The sequence below is a fragment of the Dipodomys merriami genome, unplaced genomic scaffold, assembly GCF_024711535.1.
Source record: "Dipodomys merriami isolate MVZ:Mamm:240054 unplaced genomic scaffold, mDipMer1.0.p SCAF_1, whole genome shotgun sequence".
NCBI classification, from domain to species: Eukaryota; Metazoa; Chordata; class Mammalia; order Rodentia; family Heteromyidae; genus Dipodomys; species Dipodomys merriami.
In genome coordinates this window covers 100,136,059-100,163,490 of record NW_027202270.1, presented here as the reverse complement: position 1 = coordinate 100,163,490, position 27,432 = coordinate 100,136,059, and the positions used below count along the sequence as shown (strand labels likewise).

The following is a 27,432-nucleotide window of genomic DNA, read 5'->3' as shown; positions in this document are numbered from 1 at the left end:
TTGTTGTTCTCCCACTATCCCTTCCTTCCTCCACACCTCCCCGCCCCACCCCCTGCAAGTTATAAAGTTCATTTCTGACAGTGTCGTGTGAGTACCATTGTTGCAATGGTTCATCCTTTGTACTTCTTTCATCATTTTGTTATTTCCCTTCCTTCCCCAAATCAGATGGAGGGTACCAGGATCAAAACAGAGATTGCGCCGGGCGCTGGTGGCTCACGCCTGTAATCCTAGCTACTCAGGAGGCTGAGATCTGAGGATCGCGGTTCAAAGCCAGCCCGGGCAGGAGAGACCGTGAGACTCCTATCTCCAATAAACCACCAGAAAACCGGAAGTGGCGCTGTAGCTCAAGTGGTAGAGCGCTCGCCTTGAGCTGAAGAGCTGAGGGACAGCGCTCAGGCCCAGAGTTCAAGCCCCACGACCGACAAAAAAAAAAAAAAAAAAAAAAACAGAGATTGCCAGGGATAAACCAATGGAAAAAGAAAAATGAAATACAATAAAAAGAAAGAACTAGATACAGTATATTGGTAACATCAAGGCTGACATCTGAAAAAAAGTCCTGTTGTTTCCATGTCTTGGAGTTCATTTCAGTTAGCATCATTTTGTATGGTCATATGTACATAGCTCTTGAGATATTATGATTCTCTGCTAGGACTATCCTACACATATACTAATTATTACAAATGAGGAAACTACAGAGCCTATGTTTCTTTGGGTCTGGCTTACTTCACTTAATATGATTTTTTCCATATCATTCCATTTACTTACAAAAGGGGTGATGTCATTCTTTCTGATAGAAGCATAAAAATTCATTATATATATATATATTTATATATATAATAATATATATTTATATATATATATATATATATATCACATTTTCTTGATCCATTCATCTATCTGGGTTGGTTCCATATCTTAACTATGGTAAATAATGCTGCAATGAACATAATTGTGCTGGTAGCTTTAGTGTGGCCTATCTTAAGATAATTTGGATAAATGCCCAGGAGTGTGATTGCTGGGGAGATCTATGTTTAGTCTTTTGAGGAACCTCCATACTGCCTTCCAAAGTGTAAGCCTGAAATTTTGAAGCTAGTAGAGGAAAACACTGAGGGAGAACTTCAAGACTTAGTAATTTGCAAGGCTTTTCAACTAGGACTTTTAATAGCTCGGAAATAATAACAAGAATTGAAAAATGGAATTGCATCAAATTAAAAAGGGTTTATACGACAAATAATTACCAAAGTAAAAAGTCAGTCTACAGAATGAAGAAAGCCATGCAAGCTATTCAGCTGATATGGGATTAATATCTAGAATAAAGAGCTCAACAAATTAAACGCTAAAGAACAAGTAATTCATTCAATAAGTGTGAAAATAAATTGAACAATCATTTTCCAATGAAGAAGTACAGATGGCCAATAAATGAAATGAAAAAAATGTTCAATATCTTCAGCCAACAGGGAAATGCCAATTGAAACAACAGTAAGATTCCATCTCACCCCCATCAGAATGGCTATCATTGAGAAAACAAACAAGAAATACTGGCAAAGACGTGGGAAAAAGAATCTTCATACACTGTTGATGGCCATGTAAATTAGCCCAACCACAATGGAAATCACTAGAACTGCCAGGTGACCCAGCTATATCACTCTTGAGTATATACTTAACAGAATAAGTCAGCATACAATAGAGATACCCATAAACCCATTTATTATTTTTTATTGTGAAAATACTGTACAGAAGGTTACAATTACATGGGCAAAATAATGAGTACATTTCTTATCAAGCATTGTTGCCTCCTCCTTTGTTTCCCCTTCCCTTCCCATCCCTCCCCATCTCCCACCCACCCTCCCCCTTTCCACCCCCGCCTAAAGTTGTAAAGTGTTTTTCGACATAACGACTTGTACATCTCATTGTTGCAATGGGTCCACCCATATCCCTATTTAGACGATTTGTTTTTGCCCTTCCCCTCCACAAATTATACCAACATCAAATACAGTGAAAACAGGAGTTATACCGTGGGGGAGGGACATACAAAGCAACAAAGAAATCATCTTACAAATATGTTAGAAACAATTGCATGAAAGAAAAAAAAACATTTGAATACTTATCTTGGAGTTCATTTCACCTAACATCAACTTATCTGACCTTTTCTGCTTGACTCAGCTATATACTAGTTCTTGCAAATAAGGGAAACCATGGGACTTATGTTTCTTTGGGCCTGGCTTACTCCCATTTGTTAGGAAATGGAAAGACTTGTAAACCCATTTATTGTAGCACTATTCACAATATTCAAGTGACAAAATTAACCTAGGTACCCAGTAACAGATGAATGAAAAGAAAATATGGCAAATATACACACTGGAGTTTCACTCATCCAAAAGAAGAGTGAATTGTCAATCTCTGGGAAATTGATGGGATTGCAAATCATCATGTTAAACAAAATAAGCCAGACTCAGAAGGACAAATATAGCATGTTTTCTCTTATATATGGAATCCAAGATATGAAAGTACAAGGTGGACTATTTGAGAAGAGGAATGGGATGAGAGGAAGGAGGAGACAAGAGAGGGAATAGGGGACTGAGTACACCAAAGTTCATTATATACATTTATAATGTACATTATTTTGTACAAGATTATTTTGTTTTTTTGGTGGGTTTTTTTTGGGGGGGTCTGGTCATGGGGCCTGAACTCTGGGCCTGGGTGCTGTCCCACAGCTCTTCAGCTCAAGGCTAGCGCTCTACCACTTCCGGCTTTTTTCTTTTTGCTTATGTGGTGCTGAGGAATCAAACCCAGGGCCTCATGCATGCAAGGCAAGCACTCTACCACTGAGCCACCTTCCCAGCCCCTGTACAAGATTATTTTGTACAATAAATGTATGCTAATAATAAATGTACAGCAAAAAGAAATAGTAACATTTCAACCAAATATGACAGAAAGTTATAGTATTAGATTGCCCTAAGCATTGTTTACCCTTTCTTGCATTGTTCTTTCAGCCATGGGTATTTGAATGAATAAAATAAATGATGGCAATAAATGGGAAAGCCAAATCTTCTGGTAAATCCAAATGATATTGAGTATTAGTATTTCATAGTCAAAACATGGCTGCATTTACCTTTGATCACTGCTACAGAAATTCTCAGTGCTGAAGCAATATCTTGCAGGATGAGGTAAATGTGTGTTTCAGAAAGTAGGACCAGGAAAAGAAAGCACTCAATATGAATTCAAGCGCACCAAAATTTAGGAAGATACACATTCTAGAAATTTCTATAAGTCTGTAAATTTAGCCTAGTGCACTTTTGATGCACTGTTTATTTACAACACAGTTCTGTTGAATGAATGGTGATCATGAGCTTTCAGAGAGGTGCATTATACCTGTATCTCAGAGCAAAGAGGAATTAAGGACCTGTAGGTTGAATAATTTGACATAATTGAAGCCAAGAGTATAGGATAGATGCAGCTAGAACTGGCTCTACTTCAAGAAGACATAGAAGCAGTTTATTCAGAACTTACAAAAGAGATATTCATTACTAGGGAAAAGATAATCTGATAAGCTTAATACTGTATAAAAGAACCATTAATACAACTATTACCCAAGTGACATAATATTACTTGATTTTCCAGTTCACCCATTAACTATTAATTCAAGTACAGACTGAGAAGGCAGTCAAGCAGGTATATTAATAAATTGTCAATGAATTTTTTGGGGGTCCGGTCGTGGGGCCTGAACTCTGGACCTGTCCCTCAGCTCTTCAGCTCAAGGCTAGTGCTCTACCACTTGAACTACAGTGCCACTTCCAGCTTTTTTCTTTTTGCTTATGTGGTGTTGAGGAATTGAACCCAGGGCCTCAGGCATGCAAGGCAAGCACTCTACCACTGAACTACCTTCCCAGCCCTGTCAATGAAATTTTTGACTGCTAAAGGATTCTGTAATAAGTTCTTGTTTTGTCCACACCTCTTCATAGAAAAGCATAGATGAAAGGATTTGATTTTTTTTCTTTCCTATCCTTAAACTGGATGTGTAAGCACATTTCTATTCTTGTGCTCCTAACATAGTTCCTTAGTAATGCCTTATGGTATATATAGTATCTCTGAAATATCTATACCACTCTTTGAAAATGTGGGCATTCTATGGAGACTATAGAACATGGCCACAGGCAGGTACAATGATCCTAAAGTCACTGATTATGTGAAATTCCATAAATATGTGTAACCTGGGTACTAGGGGACACAAAAATCATTTTAGTGTCTTTAAAGCAGCATATAAGTGAATGACTAGAATAAAATAATTAGGGAAATGAAATAAGTTAATAGTTGAAACAAACACTAGATAATGAAAAAGATGCCACATCAGAAGTTATTCTATGCACTTTAAGTATGGATAATGCCAGAAGTTTCATTACTACAGCTTCTGGCATGACTAGCTTGGATACCTCTGTATATATCACTCCTTAGAAGGATCTACCTTCAGCTATGCCACTGATCTTACTTTGATGATGATAAGACCTTACAAAGCAGATAACACATCTAATCCTATCCATTCATATTTCTGAATATTCCATTGGGTGGGAAGTATGAACATGAAATGACACCAAGCAAAAGTATGAACTGATGAAAACAAGACAACAACAGAACAGAGAACATGAGGGGAATCACAAGAATAGATATGGATCTCCTGGTTCAGAAAATGGTGGAAATAAACACATTCAAAGGCTAAAAATAACTTGTGGTTCTGACTTAGCCATGTCCTATTCCCATCATGGGCACAGACTTTCAAACAGCCAATGGAATGAGTCCACTGAGATCCAAGAGTCTTGCAATATTTGCAAAGTATCAGAGAAGCCAAAAAAATTCTTATTATTATTTCCTTTCCCTTTCCTCTTCTTCTTCCCCTTTCCTTTCCTTTCCTTCCTTTTATACGGGGTCTTCCTACATAGACAAGACTAGACTAAAATTCATGATCTTTCTACCACAGCATCCCAAGTGCAATGAATAAAGGCAGGTGCTACCATGACTTTCTCTAATTTTATTTTCTAAGGCATAAGCTCATACAATAAGTATTTATTGAGAAGTTTCTACAAGTCATGTGTTTTGTGTGTATGTGTGTATATTTATTCATATGTGTATACATACCACATTCATACACATATATAATATATTATATATTACATATAATATAATATTACATACTCGTGGTTTTCCAATGGTGAAGTCAGAATTGAAGAATAACATAAAGTATAGTGGTGGTATCTTAAACAAAACTGACAATAATATACCTTGTCCAGTGAGATTCAAGTTTATCTGCTTCAAGTATTATGCCAGCCAAGCAAATAAGAGCTTTGGGCTACATTCCACATAAGCATGCTAGATAGGTGCTATGTAACCACATGCTGAAATCTAGAATCAGCAGAGCATGCCAGAAAGCTATGAAAAATGAATTGGTTTGTACACAGGTCTGGACCCACTCTGTAGCATGTACCATGTTTCATGCTACAGCATGAAGCAAGAAAACACTAGTTGCTGCATGCAGCTGAGACAAGTCACAAGGAGGAGAGACAACAGTTGGGGCTACATAATACTTGACCTCAAGAACCGCAGAGCCTTGGAAGAATATGCCAATGACATGAGAAAGTGACTGGTTCAGATCTGTGATCTAGAAAGATTTTTCTGGCTGTTTTATATAGACTTGATTTTTAAAGGGCAGGCTGGAGACAGGAGGCTGTTTAGGAGGTTGCTGTGGTAATATAGACCAGATGTTTCTGCATGCTCATATTTTTTTTAATTAGAAAAAGATATGGATTTTTTCTAAATGAATAGAAGAAAGAAAAATGGAGAAAATCCTTCTGTCTTTTTAAGTTTTTCTCAGTGCGTGAGAGCAGCATGTGCCAGAATTTAGTTCTTTGGCTGTTCTGATGATAAATACCAGAGGTTATTAGTCAGGAGTCTCCAAATGTGAAAGACATATTGAACTGATGAACTTTTACTCCCACTGTCATTTTAAAGAGATGGTATATATGCTGATGAATTAGACACTTGATGACACCTTTTCTTCATACAAAAGATTTTCACTACCCTAAGAAAATGAAAGTGTGCCTTTGTACAAGGGCAGGAAGAAGAATGTGTGTTCAGTCAGAAAAGCCAAGGCTTAAAAAGTCACCTGCTATCTGCCTCGGGCCATCTCTGCCCTGCCTCCACTATGAGCTGTGCAGCATCATTCTACATTCTCAAAAGGGCTCCAGGTGGGGAGAAAGCTGTGAACACCTGTGCAGAGACCAGCAATTTTTTTCTCCACTCCCCCATGTCATCCACAGAGGATGGTTAGATGCACTGGTCCTCAAAATATAAAATACACCTTCAAAGTGTTAATGACACCAACAATTGAAAGGTTTTATGGGTAAACATCTCTTTAAGAACCTCCTGAAAGCTTAATAAGACATTATATAGCCGTTAAAAAGAAGACCAGGCAATCACATGGCAAATACAGGACACACACTACAAGCAAAATAATAATAATAATAATAATAAAAGATTCAAAATTATATGGGACTGGTAGAGTCACTTAAGTGGCAAACTGTTTGCCTAGCAAGCACACGGCCCTAATTTCAGCTCCTAGTACTAATTAATTCATTTTTTAGGCCAGAAGTAGGGCTCAAAGAGTAGTACGCCAGCTGACCAGGTGTGAGCCCCTGAGTTCAAACCTCAGTACTAGTTCCTCACTTGCCTCCTCACCCCTAAAGAAGGTCTCAGAACATAGAAAGAATGGACTGAAAAAAATGCACAGAATGTTAGCATCACTTGTAGGGTAGGACTAAGCAATATGGAATGAGATCTAAGGGTTTTAATGTTCTGAAACATAAAATGGAAATAATATCATCTAACTTCTAGGTTGTAAAGAATTACTATGATGAATGTAAAGTACTACGGTGGATGGCAATGAAAATAAAATTCATAATGCATTATTTTTAGTTTATTTTCTCTATTTTCCAAATGTGTTACTGTAGAATATACTTTATTTTCAGACATATGTCCCTATTGCTACGGCTATCTGAATTCCCAAAGGATCAACACCAGGTCTCACTTGCTTTTGTGTCATTATGCAACACGTGTGTGCCCACAGAGGCTACCCAAATGATAAATACTGCTGCATGAGACTTGGAAGAGAGCAGGCCCATGTGGTAATCCCCACCTACTATGCTGTGTTAAAATTACTGACAGATGGATCTGCTTCCCATACTTGAATTTCTTGAGGAACTTGAAAATGGAACCATGTCTTCATTCATTTTGTATCTTGAGCCAATGGGTCCTCTTTTCCTTTTCCTCCAGTGTGTGCCCACAGAGGAGTCATTTAAGCCCTCTGGGCTTCTTCTCCCTTATCTATAATCCAGACAACTTGGAGTCAATATTTTTCAAACCATGGATACTTTGATTTCTATCTTCTTTAATCTAGGCAGTTTACAAAAAGCAGCTTGGGAGAAATTTTATTTATTTTAAATGAGAGAATTTTCAAAGAGGGAAGAATCCCAAAGACCATCTAACCACTCATTACCCCAGGGCACTCTTTGTCCCTCAACTGCCCTTCTGTTTTTAAGCATCTCTAGGGAAGTTGCTAATTTTTCATCCTTAATCCACAACATGTATTGCCAGGAATTTAAGAGCTCCATGAAGGGTACCGTGAGTTTCTTTCTTTGAATTCTTTTGCCAAATCATTTCCCCTGCATATTTGTTGGAAATCAGAAGTATTGTGAGAATATGCCAACAAAATCCATTATGTCCAATCAATCGCCAAGCCTTGCCAATGAATTTTTCCATCTTCACCTCCTTGTGCTAACATTTGCCTTAGATCCTTCCTAGATCATGCCTTCATATCCATCCCTTATTGGGTTGACTATGACAGCCTCAAGTCATGCCCCCCCCAACCCTACTCTTACCCCTTATTTGTTATACATCTTTAAAGATGTAGATACTGTCTAAAGCTTGGATAAGCATATGAACATGATAAACAGAGTTTCTGCCCTCCGAAATCACAGTCCAGTGAAAGGGAGTGTGTGTGTGCAGAACAAACATTGAATTGTAGTTGTGAGAAGCAAGGGTCCTGGAGGACAGCCGAGCTCCACCATCGCTCACTACGCAACTCTGGACAACCTCCTTGTACGTAGTTTCTTGATTTATAAAAAAAAAAAAAGGGAAATAACAGTGCCCCTTTCATGGAGTTGTTACAGGATAAAATGCCTTGACACTTGTAGAACATAGCCTGGCACAACATAATAGCACAATACAAAACAATTCTGACAAAGACTCTTCTTAAGCCCCTACAGTGGCTTGCCCAAGGCTATGGAATAAAATCCAGGCCCCTAGCAGACTGCAGGGCCCTCTGAGATCCTGCCCAAGTCAGTTTTACAGGCCTCATACCTGCCTTGAAATGTGCCTGAACTGTTTAAAGTTTCTCATCATACCAGCTTGCTTATTCCTCCAAGATTCTGCCTTTGTCTGCACCTCTCCTTGGCAAGGCTTTCCTTGGCAAAGCCCTGCTTTCCTTTAAAATTCATCTCAGGTGCAGCCTTCTCTAATAAGTGTCCCTGATTTACGCTGTCAAGTTCCCCTCCTTCAATATCCTTAGTAGAACCTACCCCTACAGAGCTCAAACCTCTGCTTACTCTGTTCTGGTGAAATTATGGACAGATATAGCTCTACTTCAGTTCCTTGACAACAGAAGTGCACTTTCACTTATTTTTGCAAGCTCCATGCATGGGACAGTGCCTGGAATACTGCACACAATGAACAGAGGAGAAATGCATCAAGATTTGTACCAAAAACCTGCCATGTATCTTTCAAACAGCCTGTATCATTTGGGGATACAGTAGTGCAATCATTCTTCACTTAGAAGTGGTTGATAAATGTCCCCAAATTTTACTCAGTGAACACCATGTAATGAGCTGTCATGTTCTTTCGCTTACAAAATTACTTGCCAATTACACTTAGATGATCCCAGCGTAATTGCCATGTAAACTGTATCCTGGCAGAAGTATCCCAAATCATCAATTTAACTTTACTCTCTCATCATATGGTACTTACCATATAATTAAATAAATGGTCAACCACTACCACAATTGTATATATTTCCCAACAAAGTAAAGTGGCTATTGCCATTGATTTATCAGTTATGACAATCTGTAACCTCCAGGTAAAATACCAGAAGCTTAAAAACAAACAAACAAGCTTTGTTCATTTAAGAAAGAAGCTACAGGATAAGCAATACAAAATTTTTGTTTCATTAAAAAATAGAAGGGAAGGGAAGGGGAACAACAAAATGGTGAGTCAAAGGACCAAGGGCAAACCAATGCAACCGTGATACCCACAAGACAATATGTTGGAAATGAACTGTACAAATTGGAGGGGGAATTGGGAGGCAGGAAAATGGGAGAAAAATGAGGGAGAGGGTAACAAGTTCAATAACAATGTCCTCACAACATTATGTATGTAACTGCAACACCTCTGTACATCACCTTGACAATTTATTTATTTTTATTGTGAAAATATTGTACAGAGGGGTTACAATGACATAGGCAAGATAATGAGTACATTTCTGATCAAGCATTGTAGCCTCCTCCTTTGTTTCCCCTTCCCATCCTCCCCCCTTTCCCTGCCCCCCCCCAAAGTTGTAAAGTTCGTTTTTTTGACATAACCACCTGTACATCTCATTGTTGCAATGGGTCCACCTGTATCCCTAGTTAAACGATTTGTTTTTCCCCTTCCCTCCACAAATTATACCAACATCAAATACAGTGAAAGCAGGGGTTATACTGTGGGTGAGGGACATACAAAGCAACAAAGAAATAATCTTATAAATGTGTTAGAAACTATCACATGAAAGAAAAAAACATTTGAATACATATCTTAGGGTTCATTTCCCTAACATCACCTTATCTGACCTTTTCTGCTTGACTCAGACATATACTAGATATTGCAAATAAGGGAAACCATGGGACCTATGTTTCTTTGGGCCTGGCTTACTTCACTTAATATAATTTTTTCCAAGTCAAGACTTGGACAATTTATTTAAAAACAAAACACAAAAAAAATTGCACTAAACTAAGATATGAAGACAAAAATCATCATTCTTCTTAAGGATTCCGCCTTTTAGAAAATTCAGCTCATAAAAACAATTCCAAGCATTTGAAAGTAAATTTAGCTCTTCCAGAAATTTAAAATTTATTTTAAACAGTTGCCCTTTTTGTTGTAAAAGGTAGCTATGTCTTCCTGAGGTTGGCATTCTTTTATGACACACTGGCTAATATCCAAATTAGATGGGAGGGACAGACCCTGAATGCTGACAGTGGCTCTGAGGAATAGTATTACTGTTTGCTTCTCTGGATGCTACCTCCACACCTGACACAGCTAATCACTTCCACTTCTCAGCATGGCCACATTAGGCCAAATGGATTCTCAAACGGAGGTTCTGTCTAAAGGGACCATTTGACTTCCAAAACATACTGTTCAGAGGCCCCGATTGAAAAGGAGGTCAATGCTGGCCCAAATATCTCTTTACCCCCTGAGGTGGAATAATTGATGGGCAGCAGCCCCTACAGATGTGGAGTCACCAGGGTGATGGATGGATATAAGTATATTATTCACACATACATCTGCTAATATACAGGTCCCGGTGCAAACACCAAGATTTAAGAATATTATGTGGATTTAGGACAATCCCTAAAGGACTCCAGTTCCATTAAAAAATTGTTTGGCAGCCTGGGGCAGATCTATTCCAACTCCCACATGCTTTATGCATTTGAGAGGGAGAACCTAACCACTTTAAAAATAAATTTAATAAATTTTGCAATGTCAAGTCATTAATATCCTGTCTAGTCACACAGTCTTCATATTTCAAAAGAGGAACATTAAGCTGTGAATTTTTTTAACCTTTTTAATATCTGAGTCAACATTTTAATTTCTCTTGTGTTTTTTGCCAAATAGAATGGATTATATCGCTCAAAACAAGTGAAACTGCTGCTATTTTCACTCTATAAATGTCTTATTAAAAATATACCTAGAAAGCCTGGCAATCAGTGCCTGCTTTAGTTTATAAATAGTAGAAAAAAATCATTGAAGTTACAAACATTCCCAGGTATTGACTTATGACTTACAACATTAGTTATAAATTTATTGCATATAGTGGCTATAATGTTGCTAAATATTCATTCATTTATTTAGTGAGTATTTTTAGTGTCTATTATGTATGCACAAGAGAAGAGCTGTCCTTCAATAGGGAAAGCCACAAGAGAAAAGTTTAGGGGTAGGTATATACAATTTTAACTACTCTAAAATACCTGAGCCTCTCACACTATATGTTTTCAGATATCCAAGGAAGATGCATACAACTTACAAGATGGAAAAAGTATACTTATATATAGCATGTTCATTTGAACTTTACCACAACCCTGTAGGTAGGACAGACATCTTCTGGCTAATACAAAGATCTGAAACTTTTATTATTCATACTTGGTAAGTCATTTCAGGATTTAAAAATCCCATGTAAAATAATACATAAGTAGAATCTGTATTGGGGATAATGAACATCGGTGGTTGTACCCCAGCCCTGTGAATCTTTTGTCAGCATACATCCTAATAAAGTCAGCATTTCCATGACATTCCATGACTTTAGAAGTGTCTAGATACCAATAATTTTCATAACAATGAAAATTGCTGGGTATGATAGCCCAGGAGTTCTTTAACTGAGTGATACAGAAAGTACACTTCCCAGGTGTTTACACAGTACAGGAATTCTTGTGTGTGTGTATGTATATGTGTGTGTGTGTGTGTGTGTGTGTGTGTGTGTGTGTGTGTGTGTGTGTGTGTGTGTGCACGCTGGTCCTGGGCCTTAAACTCACCAGCTGGGCACTGTCCCTGCGCTTCATATGCTAGAGGCTAGCAATTTACCACTTGAAATACAGCTCCACTTCCATTTTTTTAATTATGAATACTTTTTTTATTGTGAAAATACCATACAGAGGGGTTACAATTACATGAGCAAGGTAATGAGTACATTTCTTATCAAGCATTGTTGCCTCCTCCTTTGTTTCCCTTTCCCATCTCTGCCCTACCATCTCCTCCACCACCATCACCACCACCCATCCCCACCCTCCTCTCCCCCGCCAAAGTTGTAAAGTTCACCTCGACATAACATCTTGTACATCTCATTGTTGCAATGGGTCCACATGTATTTCTATTGAAACAATTTTTTTCCCTTCTCCTCCTCAATTTATACCAACATCCAAAATTTTGATAGTTTAGTGGCAATATGAGTCTCACAGACTTTCCTGCCCAGGCTGGCTTCGAGCCACACTCCTCCTGCGTAACTATGATTACAGGTATGAGGCACTGGCACCAGGTTCCGTTATCTTTTCTAACTGAACAGAGATAACAACAATATTTGCCTCCTATCTGCACAGAATTAATTACATCTGAGCAAAGGAGCATGGTTCAGGACTTTAGAATGTCTAAAATCAACCTCCTACTATAACTGCCCCTATAAACATACCTCCACTACAATGGACCTCATAATGACATGTGTTATAAATTCTTAAGAGACCCTTCATCCCCATCCACCAAAACAAATAACTCGACAGTAAGCTGAGTGCTTCAAATTCCCCTAAAGAGAAGTAATGTTGTTGTTTTCTGCTAAACCTTCAATTTTTCACCTTAAACTAATGGGAATCAAGGGGGACAAGCAAATGGAACTTCATAGCTCCTGCAAGGCCAGCAGCCCTGCTCAAAGAGGCTGAGGGACATGGTAGACAGGTGAGCCAAGCACATTGCTCTAGCTTTTGACTAACAGCTGCTTCCCATTGTCTGAGCAGCACAACCCTATGAGCTGCTGGACCTATAAAGCTCAACTTGCTCAGTTACTCATATCTGCCTATCATCTTAGCAGAGAAAGATAAGCCAGAGAGGTGGGCAGCAGGAAAGGGGGGACAATTCTATTATCTCTTCTTTTTCATCTTTAATCTGAGTTACTTACTCTATATTTTTATTGTTATGGTAAAGGTGATATACAAAGGGGTTACAGTTAACTAAATCAGGTAATGAGTACATTTCTTTTTAAGCACTGTCACCTCTTCCCTTGCTCTCTCCCAATTTTCCCTCTTTTCCCTACCCACAAGTTGTGTAGTTCATTTTCAATATAGTGTCTAGTGAATATCATTGCTGCAAAAGCAGGGGTTATACCGTGGGGGAGGGACACACAAAGCAACAAAGAAATAATCTTATAAATATGTTAGAAACAATTGCATGAAAGAAAAAAACATTTGAATACTTATCTTGGGGTTCATTTCTCTAACATCAACTTATCTGATCTTTTCTGCTTGACTCAAACATACATTGGTCATTGCAAATAAGGGAAACCATGGGACCTATGTTTCTTTGGGCCTGGCTTACTTCACTTAATATAATTTTTCCCCTGCTTTCACTGTATTTATTAGATGTTAGTATAATTTGTGGAGGGGAAGGGAAAAAACAAATCGTTTAAATAGGGATACAGCTGGACCCATTGCAACAATGAGATATACAAGTTTTTATGTCGAAAAACGAACTTTACCACTTTGGTGCGGGGAGGGGGGGGAGGATCAGGGTGGGGAGGTATGAGAAGGGATGGGCAGGGGAAACAAAGGAGGAAGCTACAATGCTTGATAAGAAATGTACTCGTAAACTTGCCCATGTAGTTGTAACCCCTCTGTATGGTATTTTCACAATAAAAAAAAATCACTGCTGCATTCCTTTTCCCTTTGTCCCACTGTTTCTGTTCCCCTCTTACCCTCCCCAAAACATAAATTCTCATACAAGATAAAGGTAAAGAAAACAAATACAGTAACAAAGAAAAAAACCTCTTTTTTCTACTTCCTAGGGTTTATTTCAATTTGGGGGGGGGGGGTTGTCGGTTGTGGGGCCTGGGTGCTGTCCCTCAGCTGTTCAGCTCAATGTGAGCACTCTACCACTTGAGCCACAGCACCATTTCCAGCTTTCTGGTGGTTTATTGGAGATAAGAGTCTCACAGACTTTCTTGTCCGGGCTGGCTTTGAACCATGATCCTTAGATCTCAGCCTCCTGAGTAACTAGAATTACAGGTGTGAGCCACTGGCTCCTGGCTAAATATTATTTTATATGATCATATACACATACTTATTGAGCCTTTGTGATCTTCTCCTAAAATTTCCTCTTTTGTTCTCAGTGTGTATATGTCTAGAGACTTGTATAATTTATCATGCCCCACTATATTTTTGCCTTTATCATCCAGTGTGTTTACTTGCACATGCTATAAGCATGTTCTAGTTACCACAAATGAGGAAAACCATGCAGCCTATGTTTCTTTGGGTCTGGCTTACTTCACTTATATAATTTTTTCCAAATTTTTCCATTTCCTTATGAATGGTATAATACCATTCTTTCTGAATTCCATTGTGGATATACATGCCACATTTTCTTGATCCATTCACTGTCCACTGAGGGGCATCTGGGTTGAGCCCATATGTTGGCTAGTGTAAACAATGCTGCAATGAACATGGCTGTACTGGTAGCTTCAGTGTGATATTTGTGTTCTATTGGATAAATACCTAGGAGTGGAATTGCTGGGTCATAGGGAAGTTCTATGTTTAGTCTTTTGAGGAACCTCCAGACTGCTTTCCAGAGTGCTTGAAGCAGCTTACATTCCCACCAACAGTAGTGTTCCCTTTTGGCCACATCCCCACCAGCATCTGTTATTGTTAGGTTTTCGTAATAATGGTCATTCTAATTGGGGTGAGATAGAATCTCAGTGTTTTGATTTGCATTTCTTTTATAGCCAGAGATGTTAAACATTTCTTTATGTGTCTATTGGCCATTCTTCTTCTGAGAATTATCTCTTTACATCTTTATTTATTAATTGGGATGTTATTTCTTTGAGAGTTGGTTAGGGGGCTTAATGACAAAGCCATAGTAATAAAAAAAAAAACTTGGTACTAGCACAAGAATAGGCCTGAGGACTAAGGGAACAGAAGACCCAGAAATGAACTCACAGACATATAGCCATTTAATATTTGATAAGAGGGCCAAAAACACAGGTTGAAAGAAAGCCTCTTCAACAAATGGTGCTGGCAAAGTGGGCTATACACATTCAGAAAACTAAAGCTAGGTCCCTATATATCACCCTGCACCAGTCAATTCAAAATGGATCAAAGACCTCAATATAAAGTCAGACACCATGAAAATATTACAAGAAGGTAAACACTAGGGCTCCCAGGCATGGACTGAAACTTCCAAAGTAAAGGTCCAGAATCACAACAAAGCCAAGACTAATTATGGGATTGAATCAAACTACAAAGTTTCTGCATAGCAAAGAACATGGCTAGCAAGATAAATAGCTGACAGAGTGGGAAAAGATTTTTTTATCATCTATACATCGAATATGTGCCTCAATCTATTATACTTACAGTTCAAAAAGCTGAATCTCGAATCTTTCATGTGATGAAAATTGGAACCATGGTGGAGACCAGAGAACAAATAAGGGACAAATATCCACAGTACTTATAAAATGATCACCCAAAGGAGGGCCATTTTTACTTCTAATTTTATGCTTTTATATGGTTTGGATTTTTTCCAAGGTGTATGATTGAGTGTGCTTATATAACTAGAGTTCTTTTAATTTCCATCAATTGTGGGACAAACAAAATTTGTTCTTTCATTATAAACTCTGTGTGTACTCCCCTCTTCTGACTTGGGCTTTTCTTTTCTATACAAACACTGTTCACTTCACCTGTTTTCACACATCCCTAGAACAGCCCTGCAGCCTCGTCGCACTCCACATCCAGCACTGCTATCAGCAGTGTACGAACTGTCATCTACAGTTGAGTGTTGCTCAGATGAAGCAGAAGGAGGAATCACAAAGGATCATGATAAAGTTTTTGGAAGATGATGAATATGTTTACCTTGATTTTGGTGATGATCTCATATATATATATATATATATATATATATGAATATATGTGTATATTGTCAGAAATTATAAACTTGTATATTTAAAATGTAATTTGAGGTAGGCCAATTATACCTTGATAAAGCTGACTTTAAAAAGGGGAAGAGAAGGATGTTGATGTTAGAAGAGACAGACAAAAGATAGTCATTTCAAAAATCTCTATACAATGTTAATTTTTAAATGATTTACACGGGTGGGGGGGATGTTCAATACTCACAAATAGCATTTTCCGCAAGAAAAATGTCATTTTCTAGGAAGATAGGAATTATAATTTTGAAAAGAGCAGCCAGGTTGCAAGCAGATGATTAATTATCATGGAAAATCATTGATGTATCATTGTAATTTCACAGTATTTCTTACAATTAAAATAAAGCTCCTGCATATCTCTCATAAATGTATTGTAAAGCTTTAATTGATTTATGTTGGCAAAAACCCTTGGTTACTATCATGGAAAATAACTGAATTAAGAGTCAAAATATAAATCTTTCTATTCTTTTTGTATTTGTTTTCCTTTACAATTAATATTGGGAGGTGCCAGCTATTCTAATACATTATAACAGGAGAGACTACAGTTCTAGAGGTTTGACCTCTGTTTAATTAATGGTAAATTACAGAATCTATAAAGATGTTTAACTAAACTTGTGCAGCTGTCTCTACTACTGAATTCCTTACAAATATCAATTGCCCATTCATTAAGAGCATTAGTAATTAGTTGAGTAAACTAAGGACTATAAATCCCTAGGCTTATTCCTATGTTTTATTTTATGGGATGATATCTTTTAACTTAACTCTTAACTTAGTATTAACTCAGCATGACAATAAGGACTTATAATAAAAATATACATGGCAATGTTGTCAGGAGAAAAATGCATACACATAGAGAAAGGCTCAAAATTCGAAAGATATTTGGGCCACAGCCTGTATTCTAGAGTAAGAGACATAGCATACAGTATCAAAGTGACTATTAATGATTGTCCTTAAGCATCACTAGAATGTTACATACTAGATTTTTGGCAACTGTGAAATGTTACTGTTCATAATTGGAGAAATAAAATTTGAGACTTAACATCTAGTGAACAGATCTGGAAGTCAGTTTCCTATTATTTTTAAAAAAAACAGTGATACAAAAGACATCCCTATGTCATTTCTGTTTTAACTATTATAATGAGAAATGATGAGGCTAAAACTCCTCCAAGACGTTGTTAATTATTGGACAGAAACAAGCTATTCTTTAAAAGAAATATCTTAAGAAAGACCTTTTGCTACAGGTTTCTACACTGGAGATTCACAACAAAGTGGATAATTATTTCCACATTTTGTATGAAAATGTCATTATAGAGTAGATACAGATACCTGTAATTCATTAAGGGAACCAATAAAATGTTCTGTAACTTAGGAAGCTAGATAGAATACAGTCACCAGGCACATGCGGCAATTTAAATTACATAATTCATATTAAAAATAGGTGAGCATGTTAGCTCATAGCTTTAATTCAAGATACTCAGGAGGTAAAGATCAAGATGTCAGTTCTAAACCAGCCCAGGTAAGATGTTAGAGCAACCCATCTCAATCTATAACTTAATGTGATGGTACGCATATTTCTACCAGCTGTGTGGATGCTGTAACCAAGAGTCCAGACCAGCCTAGCTAAAAATGTGAGACTTGATTAGGAAAAAAAAACTGAAAAAGACTGAGGTAAACACACATGCATGTACATGCACACACATGCACGTGCGCGCACACACACACACACACACACACACACACACATACGAAGATAATATAATGAGACCTACTGAAAACTGCAAAATGGAAGAAATTAGGGCAGGAGAGTTAAGACAATACAAAAGAGATAGATGAATTTGTTCATCTATGAAGTTATCACAATGAAATCCCCTTATACTATTAATAGAGGCTAAGTTTAAATGTTTAATAGAAAGAAGAAAATAATGAAAGCACAAATGTAACAAAAACAGGGACATAAGAAGAGTAGAGGCGTGGCTCAAGTGGTAGAGCACCTGCCTAGCAAGTGGGGCCCTGAGCCCAAATTCCAGGAGCACAAAAAAAAAATTCCTTGATTGAAAAGACAATATTTCAAGTGTACAGTAGGCCAAATGGCACCTGTACAGTACCACACAGTATAGAATACTTCTTTATTTAAAAAAAAATTCTACTGGGCAGTGTCTGATTAGACTGAGGAAGAAGACAACACCAAGATATCATGTAAGGGCCTCTAGAATATGGGAGCTGAGATGAGAGCAAATGTTGGTTACAAAGAGGAATATCACCCAACTCCCAGGGAGAAGTAAGTCCTTGGTTCACACCATCCTGGCATGGCTTTGAATATGTAACCTACAGTTAAAGCTTCTGCCTCTATGCACCCCATGCCCAAGGGGACTTCAAAACCTTACTGTGCACTTCCCATAAAATATTAAATCAAGAAAATGAAGACAGCACACTCAATGTGAAATAAAGTTCATATACTCCTGTTTAAACACAGATTAGAATTTCTGTCAGAACAATGCCAGTGAAAAGTTGACATTCTAATTAATACCATTTACATTATAAAGCACTGAATATCTTTATCTTGCTATTATGAAATGCCCTCTTTTTTTTAAAAAAAAAAAAGGGGGGGAGGGGACTGTTCAACAGGGAATTGGGTATTAAGGGCAGTATTTTTTTTAATCCATGTACAAGAGAGGAGGTGAGGGCCACTGGCAATTTTACAGCCCATCAGCCCAGTGCTCTAAAGGGAAGTAGCCCACTCATTTCTCTACCACACCTTTCTGTCTACTGTTAGCTTCCGCGTGGCTATCTGCATGCAGCCACAGGATTTTGAGGCTGTTTTTCTTACAATGATACAAAACATGCTGCAAAACAACCCCTCCCCCACAGAAAACATTTTCTTTTATTCTCCCCTCTTCCTTCTCTCCGTGTCTCCTTCTCTCTCCTTGATAACATCTCAGAAAGAAGTTCTGGAGCATACATGCACAACTCCATGTCTTTACTCCATCCAAATTCTGAGTGTGTAAAAGGGGCAGAAATCAACCCCACAGTTGGGTACCCAAGGATTCATGTTCATTGCCTTTGTCAATTTTATGCTATCGGTGAAAGGAATAAAGATGAGATCCTTAAAGCTTGAATTTTCATTTCCTATGACAACGTACTTTTTCTTCATGCCTTACTGCACTCCACTACTTGGTCTCCACCCCTTCATAATTGATATTGGCCATTTGAAGCATTCAAGAAAAACCTCATGCGGTTCATCAAAGGTCCTCCTGTCTATAATTCTTGCTCATATCCTCCTCAGAAACATATTCAGCCAAGTGTTTTCTATTTCCCCCTCCATGGAGTTCGCCGATCATGGGAAGGGGACAATGACAGTTGTATTAATTACCTGCTGAAAAGGAGATAGAGCAGCAAAAATGATGGAGATTATTGCTATAAATATTTTATTTTATTAAAATAACTCAGAATAGGACAGATACAGTAGAGCCTCCTGGTAATGAGAGGCTCATAAATTTTATAAGAATTGTAGAAAGTTTTAGTGTGGTCATTAAAATAGTCTCATTCATTTTTTTTAAAGAATTGAATACAACTTTCCATTCTTTTACTTTAGAGAGTGAGGATCAAATTGAAAAATTCTAAGGTATTTAAAAATAATCGTGAAGAAAGCTTTGAAAAAAATCAGCTTGACATAGGTTTCATTCATTATTTCAAATGACTCAATGTTCAGTTTTGTAGTTTATCCTGTTAAAATTGGCTTTCATTAGCACGTAATGACTTTTGCTGCCTAAAATTCCCATCACAAACAAACAAGCACCACACTTAAATGTGCCCACACAGTAACACAGTCTTACCAAGTGTGTCTCCAGGTATAGTTTAAGGCCATCCGTCTCTGCTTTGGGAGGCGTCCAGTTCTCAGTGGTTTCCATGGCTTCATTTAACCACTGAATGAACTCGTCCAGCTTGTTTACAAACCCCTTTTGAAAAAAAAAAGCAGACAGAGGGATTGGTTGGTTATTGTTTTATAAAACCAATCTTCACAATGTTCTACAAGAATTGCATTCAGCGCTTTACTTATGGAACTGTAACCCCTCTGTACATCACCATTACAATGTAAAAAATGGCTTTTAGGAGCATACCTAGCAATTTTTTTTCAAACTTCATAACTACGTTGATATTACTGTGTTCTCCAACTAGTGCTGTGGTGAACATCCCACCGTCCCTGCCCCTTCCATCTACCCATTAAGAAGAAACTGTCCCCTCAATTGTATCCTAAAAATTACTTTCCTAAATTTGGATTGGAATGTGGGGGTGTCACTAGACAAATGATACCAAAACATCAAAACAATTCTGGTATCTGACCAGCACCCCTAGACAAAAAAAAATCAATTCAGGTCTTCTAGAAACACTTACTAGCTCTGAAAGATAAAAACTTTCAGGGAAAAAGGTGCTCCTTCACTCAGAAGCTTCCAGAGTTGAGTTCTCTTACTTGAGGCATCAGTGGCTTGACTCACGCCTGTAATCCTAGCTACTCAGGAGGCTGAGACCTGAGTATTATGGTTCAAAGTCAGCTAGCTTGCAAAAGCCTGTGAGAGTCTCTCTCCTTATCTTTTGTTGTAGAAAGGAGTTGCCATTTAACAATGCAGTTCATGAAAGTGATATATCTTGATTTGTCTCCCCTTTCAACATTCTCATCCATCCATCCCCACCCACACCTTCCCTCACTCTGTCATTCTGTAGGATATACATTTGGATTCTTGATGGCATTCCTCCCTCTTCTCTTCATTTGTCTACCCTTTCCCCCTTGACTCCCCCTCACCCCTTTCCAGTACAGCTGCCTTGTGTTTTATTTTGCTGAATTTTGACTTTGCTTTCCTAAGAAATTATAATATTCAAGTTCTCCCTTGAATCTGCCCTATTTCAGTTAATACATTTTATACACTTGCATACCAATCTCCAATTAATCACCAAAAGCCACAAGTGAAGGTATGGCTCAAGTGGCAGAGCACTTGCCTTGAGCAACAAAAGCTCAGGGACAGCACCAAGTCCAAGCCCCAGGACCAGCACACACCCCCCCACACACACACACACTTGAATGAGTTCTATCAACAGTCTTCAATGTCTGTGTCTGGGTGCTAAGGAGCATGAAAAGATAGAACAGTGAGGCCAATGCTCAAATATAAACATCTGACTGGGTATGTCTGGACATAAAGAAATATTCTTGTCTAGGAAGCACAAATCACAATAATCTTGCAATTTTTCAAACAGTGGTCATAAAATTTTATTGACCATTTAAAAGAACACATCTGTAGAAATGGAAAATATTTTGAAAAAAGAAAGAAAGAAAAAGCCATGCTGCAAACCTAAAGAGGCTGGGCTTCTGTTTTCCATGTCTAGGTAAACAGCACCACCTGGAGGTCACAAGGAATAACTGCAAGTCTCCACATTTCTGCTTAAAGAGATGTTTTAGGACACTGCTTCTCTATAAATCCAACCCAGGCTTCAGATGTGCCTTCTGATTAATTTTTATAATAATACTCCCAATGCCTAAGAATATCCTGAGGCCAACATGAAAAAAATTGAACCTTCATTTTTACCATACATTACAAAAAAGCAAGCTTTTGTTATTAAGCATTTCCTAAATAATTCTTTTAAGAATCACAACCTTTTAATTTGAGCAATTGATTTACCTGGAAAAATCACTATAAAAATAAAAAGAACTGGGTGCTCGTGGTTCACATACGTCACTCAAACTACTTGGGAGGTTGAAAAACATGAGGAACATGGCTCAATGCCAGCTGGGCAGAAAAGTCTGTGAGATTACCTTCTTGATCCATAGTTGGTCTTGGTGGCAAATGCCTAGTATCCTAACTACATGGAAGACTGAGATCAGAAAGACTGAAGTTGCAGGTCAGCCCAGTCAGAAGAGGCTGCAAGATTCCATCTCAGTGGATGAAACCAGGAGTCACAGTGCATGGCTATCATTCCAGTTATGACAAGGTTGTGATCTAGGTATGTTCCTGGACAGGAAAGCAATACCCTATGCCAAAAGTAGCCAATGTAAAAAAGAGAAAAGAAAAAGGAAGGAAGAGAAGGGAAGAAAGGAGGGAGGGAGGGAGGGAGAGAGGGAGGGAGGGAGGGAGAGAGGGAGGGAGGGAGGGAGGGAGGGAGGGAGGGAGGGAGAGAGGGAGGGAGGGAAGGAGGGAGGGGAAGAAAATGGCAAGAGGCATGTCTCAGAGCTAGAATGTCTACCTTGCAAGCATGAAGTCCTGAGTTCAAACTCCACTACCACTAAGCAAAACAGAAAGAAAGAAAAAAGGAAACAGAGGAGATTGGCAAAGAGAAAGAAGAGCAAATAACACTCACAAATACATCTAGCACTTGGAAAGCTGAGGAAGGGGGAATCATGAATTGGAGACCAGCAAGATGCAGAGGTGGGGAGGGAAGGGATGGTAGGGGAAAACAAAGGAGTAGGTAACAATGCTTGATAGGAAATGTACTCATTACCTTACTCATCTAAGTGTAACCCCTACGTGCAGTATTTTTACAATAAAAATATTAAAAATTAAGCAAACATCATTTTAGAGACAATTTAGAAAACTAAGCAATTGCAGTTTAGTCTCTGAATTCAAATTAGTGGTATCATTTGAGCTCCCTTTGATCATCACTCACAAGTATCTTCTAGATGAGGCCAAACTTGTCCAACAGTGAAGATTTCATGATCTTCATACAATGCATCCCTTACAAAGTACATTTTCTTATGATTCACATGAACCAATCTCTTCCCAAATTTTCTCATATTATACCGTTATCTAAATACAAAGAATCTTTGTTGCTATTAGTTCTTTCTGATCTACTTAAGATATCAGTTTGTGCTCATTTTGGCAGCACATATACTAAAATTGAAATGATACAAAGAAGATTAGCAGGGTCCCTGCACAAGGATGACGTGCAAATTCATTGGTTCCCTGTGAAGTATCATGTGCAAATATGTCATTACATGAGATGAAAGTATATCAACTAACGACTTACAACTTTGAAGCTGACTAGTCTTGTTTCTTCTAACACTACAAACTCTGGAGGCCCAATTTAAAAAAAAGATATCAGTTTGTCTGAATTTTCTCCTTTCTTGAATTTTTGTGAATTTTAAAGGTGCCTTGCTTTAATGCTGAACATGTTTAAGGTAGAACTCAATGAAGTCTTCTTCTTGTCCAATGTCATGCCCCAAGCTTCTCTCTTTGGTAGACTTCCCAGACTCAGAATATTTTACAAATTCTTATCCAAATTGATTTTTTCCATATTCACCTTCAGATCTATATATTAAATTTGTAATAAGGAAGGACAGAGTCTGTTAAGTCTAGTTCTCTCATAATGGAATATTTGTGAAAAAATTAAGAGATGGTGTGAGAACCATAACTTATAGCAGTATTGTCTATAATGTACAGAAGTATATCAGAAAAGCAGAGTTGAGATGGTTGATAATTGAGATACTTACAGTATTAAATAGTATTTACTGTTAAATTTAGACCTGAGTTGTCTCAGATCAATCAGTGTCTAAATTGGTTAGGGAGAAAATTAAGTTAGTAAATTATTTTGGAATAATTATTTTGGAATACAATCTGAAGAAAACAATCCAAATCAAAGAATCAGATCAGACAAAAGTCACTAGAAGATCAATTTAGTAAACACAGGAAGAGGGAAAAAACAAGGTACAAAACATCAAGAAAGGTGATGTTAGGGAAATGAACCCTAAGATATGTACTCAAATGTTTTTTTTCTTTCATGCATGTGTTTCTAATGCATTTATAAGATGATTTCTTTGTTGCTTTGTATGTCCCTCCCCCCACAGTATAACCCCTGCTTTCCCTGTATTTGATGTCGGTATAATTTGTGGAGGGGAAGGGGAAAAACAAATCGTTTAAATAGGGATACAGGCGGACCCATTGCAACAATGAGATGTATAAGTCATTATGTCGAAGCGAACTTTACAACTTTGGGGGGGGAGTGGGGAGGGTGGGGGGGAGGCTGGGAAGGGATGGGAAGGGGAAACAAAGGAGGAGGCTACAATGCTTGATAAGAAATGTACTCATTATCTTGCCCATGTAATTGTAACCCCTCTGTACAGTATTTTCACAATAAAAAAAATCAAGAAAATGGCAAGAAACATGACAAATCTCTCTATAATAACCCTAAACATTAATGGACTCAATTCTCCAATCAAAAAATAGCAGATTGGATTAAAAAGAAGATTCATTCAATATTTGCATTCTGTTTTGGGTTATTTTTGAATTGATTAAAACTTCCACTAATTATATGTCTTTTAATATATTACCTGTATGTCACATTTATTGAATAAATAAAAGATTAATTTCTGATCTTAGATAAAAGAATTCAGATACAGATATTTGTACAAAATAACATACCTTTAAATATAAAGAAAGAGCCACCAAGAATGTCATAAAGGCTGTCAAACTAACTTGTAATTAGAAAACAGCCCTACTGCAAAAAAAAAAAAAAAAAAAAAAAAAAAAAAAAAAAAAAAGCACAATCCCAAGCATCTTTCTTTCCTCCACCACCCCACAAAAAAAAGTAAATTATTTTTTTAAAAAAGGCTCAATCCAAGAAGACAAATAGTGAAGGACATTATTGTAAGTATAAACAATGCTCGACCATGTATTTTATTCTCCCTCTTCAAGAAACAAGCAAAACAAGATCACCTATGAATGTATAGGTACATCATCATAAAAGGTACTCTTTGCCAAAGCGTTAAGCAATTTGCATCAGATGTCTTAACAGACTCGAGATTATACAGCTGAAATTGGTGAGATGCAAATTAGACAAAGCGTATGGGACGCAAATGAACCTGGATCAAATCTGTGTATAGCTCTGCTAGACAGCACAACAGGCTGCCTGATACCAAGCACATGCGTTCTTTTCCAGGCTCATCTCTCACTTTTTCTGAATTACATCTCATTCTCGCCAATATTAATTTGTTGTACATATTCCTATGTCTTTTTCTGACAAATACTGTTTCCTCAACCACAACAGAAACCTGACAAGTCTCAGGATTCCTAACTTGTCATATGAACCCCAGTTCTCGCTCAAGCCCCATGACTGACAAACAAACAAACAACAACCAAAAAAAAAAACCCTCAGTTCTCTTCTGTCTTGGGAGATCTTAGCTTTCTGCCTCCTCTATTGCTTCTACGTGTAGATTTAAGAATATAAACAGAGAGACACTATGTTGGAAATGAACTTTACAACTTCAAGGGGGGGGAGGAGCGGGGAGGGGAATAATGGGATAAAAATAAAGGAGGGGGTAACAGTGTTGGAAATGAAATGTACTCATTACTTTACTTATGTAACCGTAACCCCTCTGTACAGCATCTTTACAATAAAATACAATTTAACAAGAATACAAACAGAAATAATAAGTACCACTAGCATATGTTCAATTATTGATACCTGTTCACCTGGTCTTCTCCACCTCCTTCAGCTCCTTTATCTGTGTTCTATTTATTGCCACTTCCCTGTGAACAGGTGCTCTGTGTACTATTCCCATATCATGAGATGCTCATTCTTAGAAAGACCAAGGAAGTACCATTCCATATAGACACTGTGGATGTGTATAAATAGTCACATTTAGAAAGATACAAGTGTCTGCTGATCACTCTGCCGCAGGCTTTGTGATATGAATGAAGGAAAATGAGGCTAACATAAGTAATAACATAGGAAAAATGGGGAAAATACAAAAATATCCATTTGGAATCACAGGTCACATTCTAGTTAAGCAAAGAGTGATCATTCATTAGCTTAAATATCATTTAATGCCTCAAGGTAGAAAATACAATGCTAGACTTTGCTGGGGCTAAAAAGACAAATATCATTGTGGCCAAAGTTTCAACAGTATATAGAACATGTTGAAAGATTTGCTATACTCTGTCAATGCACAACCTTATCTGTTTTGATTTTTTTTCTTTTTCTTGTATTAGCCTATCTTTCTGTGTTTCTGTCATGTCCTGAGTTCATATTTACTTACCTGGAGAATCAAATATAACTATAACACTCAGACTTTTCTCATGACACAATTCAGTACTTTCACTGCACTTCAGAAAAGAGGTATTTTATGCACACTCCATCATGGTCATGAGATAATCACAAACCTTTGAAAGGCTATATTTTAGTCTTTGTTGTTCAAAATTCTGCTACTGTGTCTACTCAGTCTCTTTCTTGTTACTTTCTACCACCAGTTTCCTTATTGTCCCTTCCTGCCTTTTCTTTCATTAACTCTATCTCCCTGTCTGCCAAGCTGTCTGGAAGTATATGGAAGGTGACTCAGTCCACAGCTCCAGGAGGTCTCCACCACCTCTCATGGCTTCCTTCCTTCCGCGTATATATTTGACGGAAGCTCCAAGATCTATAAACTCTTGACTGGGGCCAAGGCAGGACTCAGCCCTGTGACCATTCACTCCATGGCCAAACATGAGAGGAAAGAGATCTGCAATTGGGCCTGCCATCACCAGTGGGCAGCACACCTCTTACTTTCAAATCAGTTGTCGTTTAGGAGTTCTGTCATGAAGTGTGTTTATTAAAAACATCTAAAGTATATACAAATGTATACTTCCTAGGATTTTTGTTCTTTATATATATACTTTTATTGTAAAGATACTGTAGAGGGGCTACAGTAACATGAGCAAGGTAATGAGTCCATTTCCTATCCAGCATTGTTACCCCCTCCTTTATTTTTCCCCTGCCATCCCTTTCCTCCTCACCTCCCCATCTCCTCCACCTCCCCAACTCCTCCAACCCAGCTAAGTTGTAAAGTTCATTGTAAACATACTGTCTTGTACATCTCATTGTTACAATGGGTTTCCTGTATCCTTATTTCAGCATTTTGTTATTTCCCTTCCCCTCCCCAAATTAGAAAAATGTATATACAAGATGCAGGACACTGGAATCCAATACAGTGACAACAGGGGTTGTACCATGGGGGAAAAACATACAAAGAAACAAAAAAATCACATAATACATTCTAAGTACATTTAAAAGAACAAGAAAGATAACTCTTGTGTCCCTATCTTGGGGTTCATTTCGCTTAGCATCAGGTTATATGGTCATATATATTAAGTAAAGTAAGCCAGGCCTAAAGAAACATATGTCCCATGGTTTCCCTTATTTGTAATAACTAGTATATGTCTAGGACATGCAGAAGAGGTCAAAAGTTATGTACATATGACCATAGTTTTTTTAAAACAGCAAAACTTTAGTAGAGCCATTACATACATTTGAAGATTATATTCATAAGGAACATTTATATTCAGGTACTGCCAATAGCTACACACTCCAGATAGCCTACCAAACCTCATTATTTCTTATATTTTCCTACTTCTTTCTGTCCTGAGAGTAGCTTTGTGTAGTTAATGTAAAGT

At 37.7% G+C, this 27,432-nt stretch overlaps 1 protein-coding gene and 1 non-coding gene across 7 annotated transcripts in view; one reads left to right on the top strand and one right to left on the bottom strand.

The window, feature by feature from the left end:
- Positions 1 to 27,432, bottom strand: part of Akap6 (A-kinase anchoring protein 6) — a 469,667-nt gene that overhangs the window by 221,645 nt on the left and 220,590 nt on the right. For all 6 annotated transcript variants that reach the window (XM_070026462.1, XM_070026459.1, XM_070026473.1 and 3 more), the window contains one exon: positions 19,858 to 19,980. In XM_070026462.1, coding sequence (XP_069882563.1) covers positions 19,858 to 19,980 — 123 coding nt within the window. The remainder of the gene's footprint in view (positions 1 to 19,857; positions 19,981 to 27,432) is intronic.
- LOC138834831 (U6 spliceosomal RNA) lies at positions 22,876 to 22,982 on the top strand. The gene has a single exon (XR_011374272.1). It is a non-coding gene; the product is annotated as a U6 spliceosomal RNA (small nuclear RNA).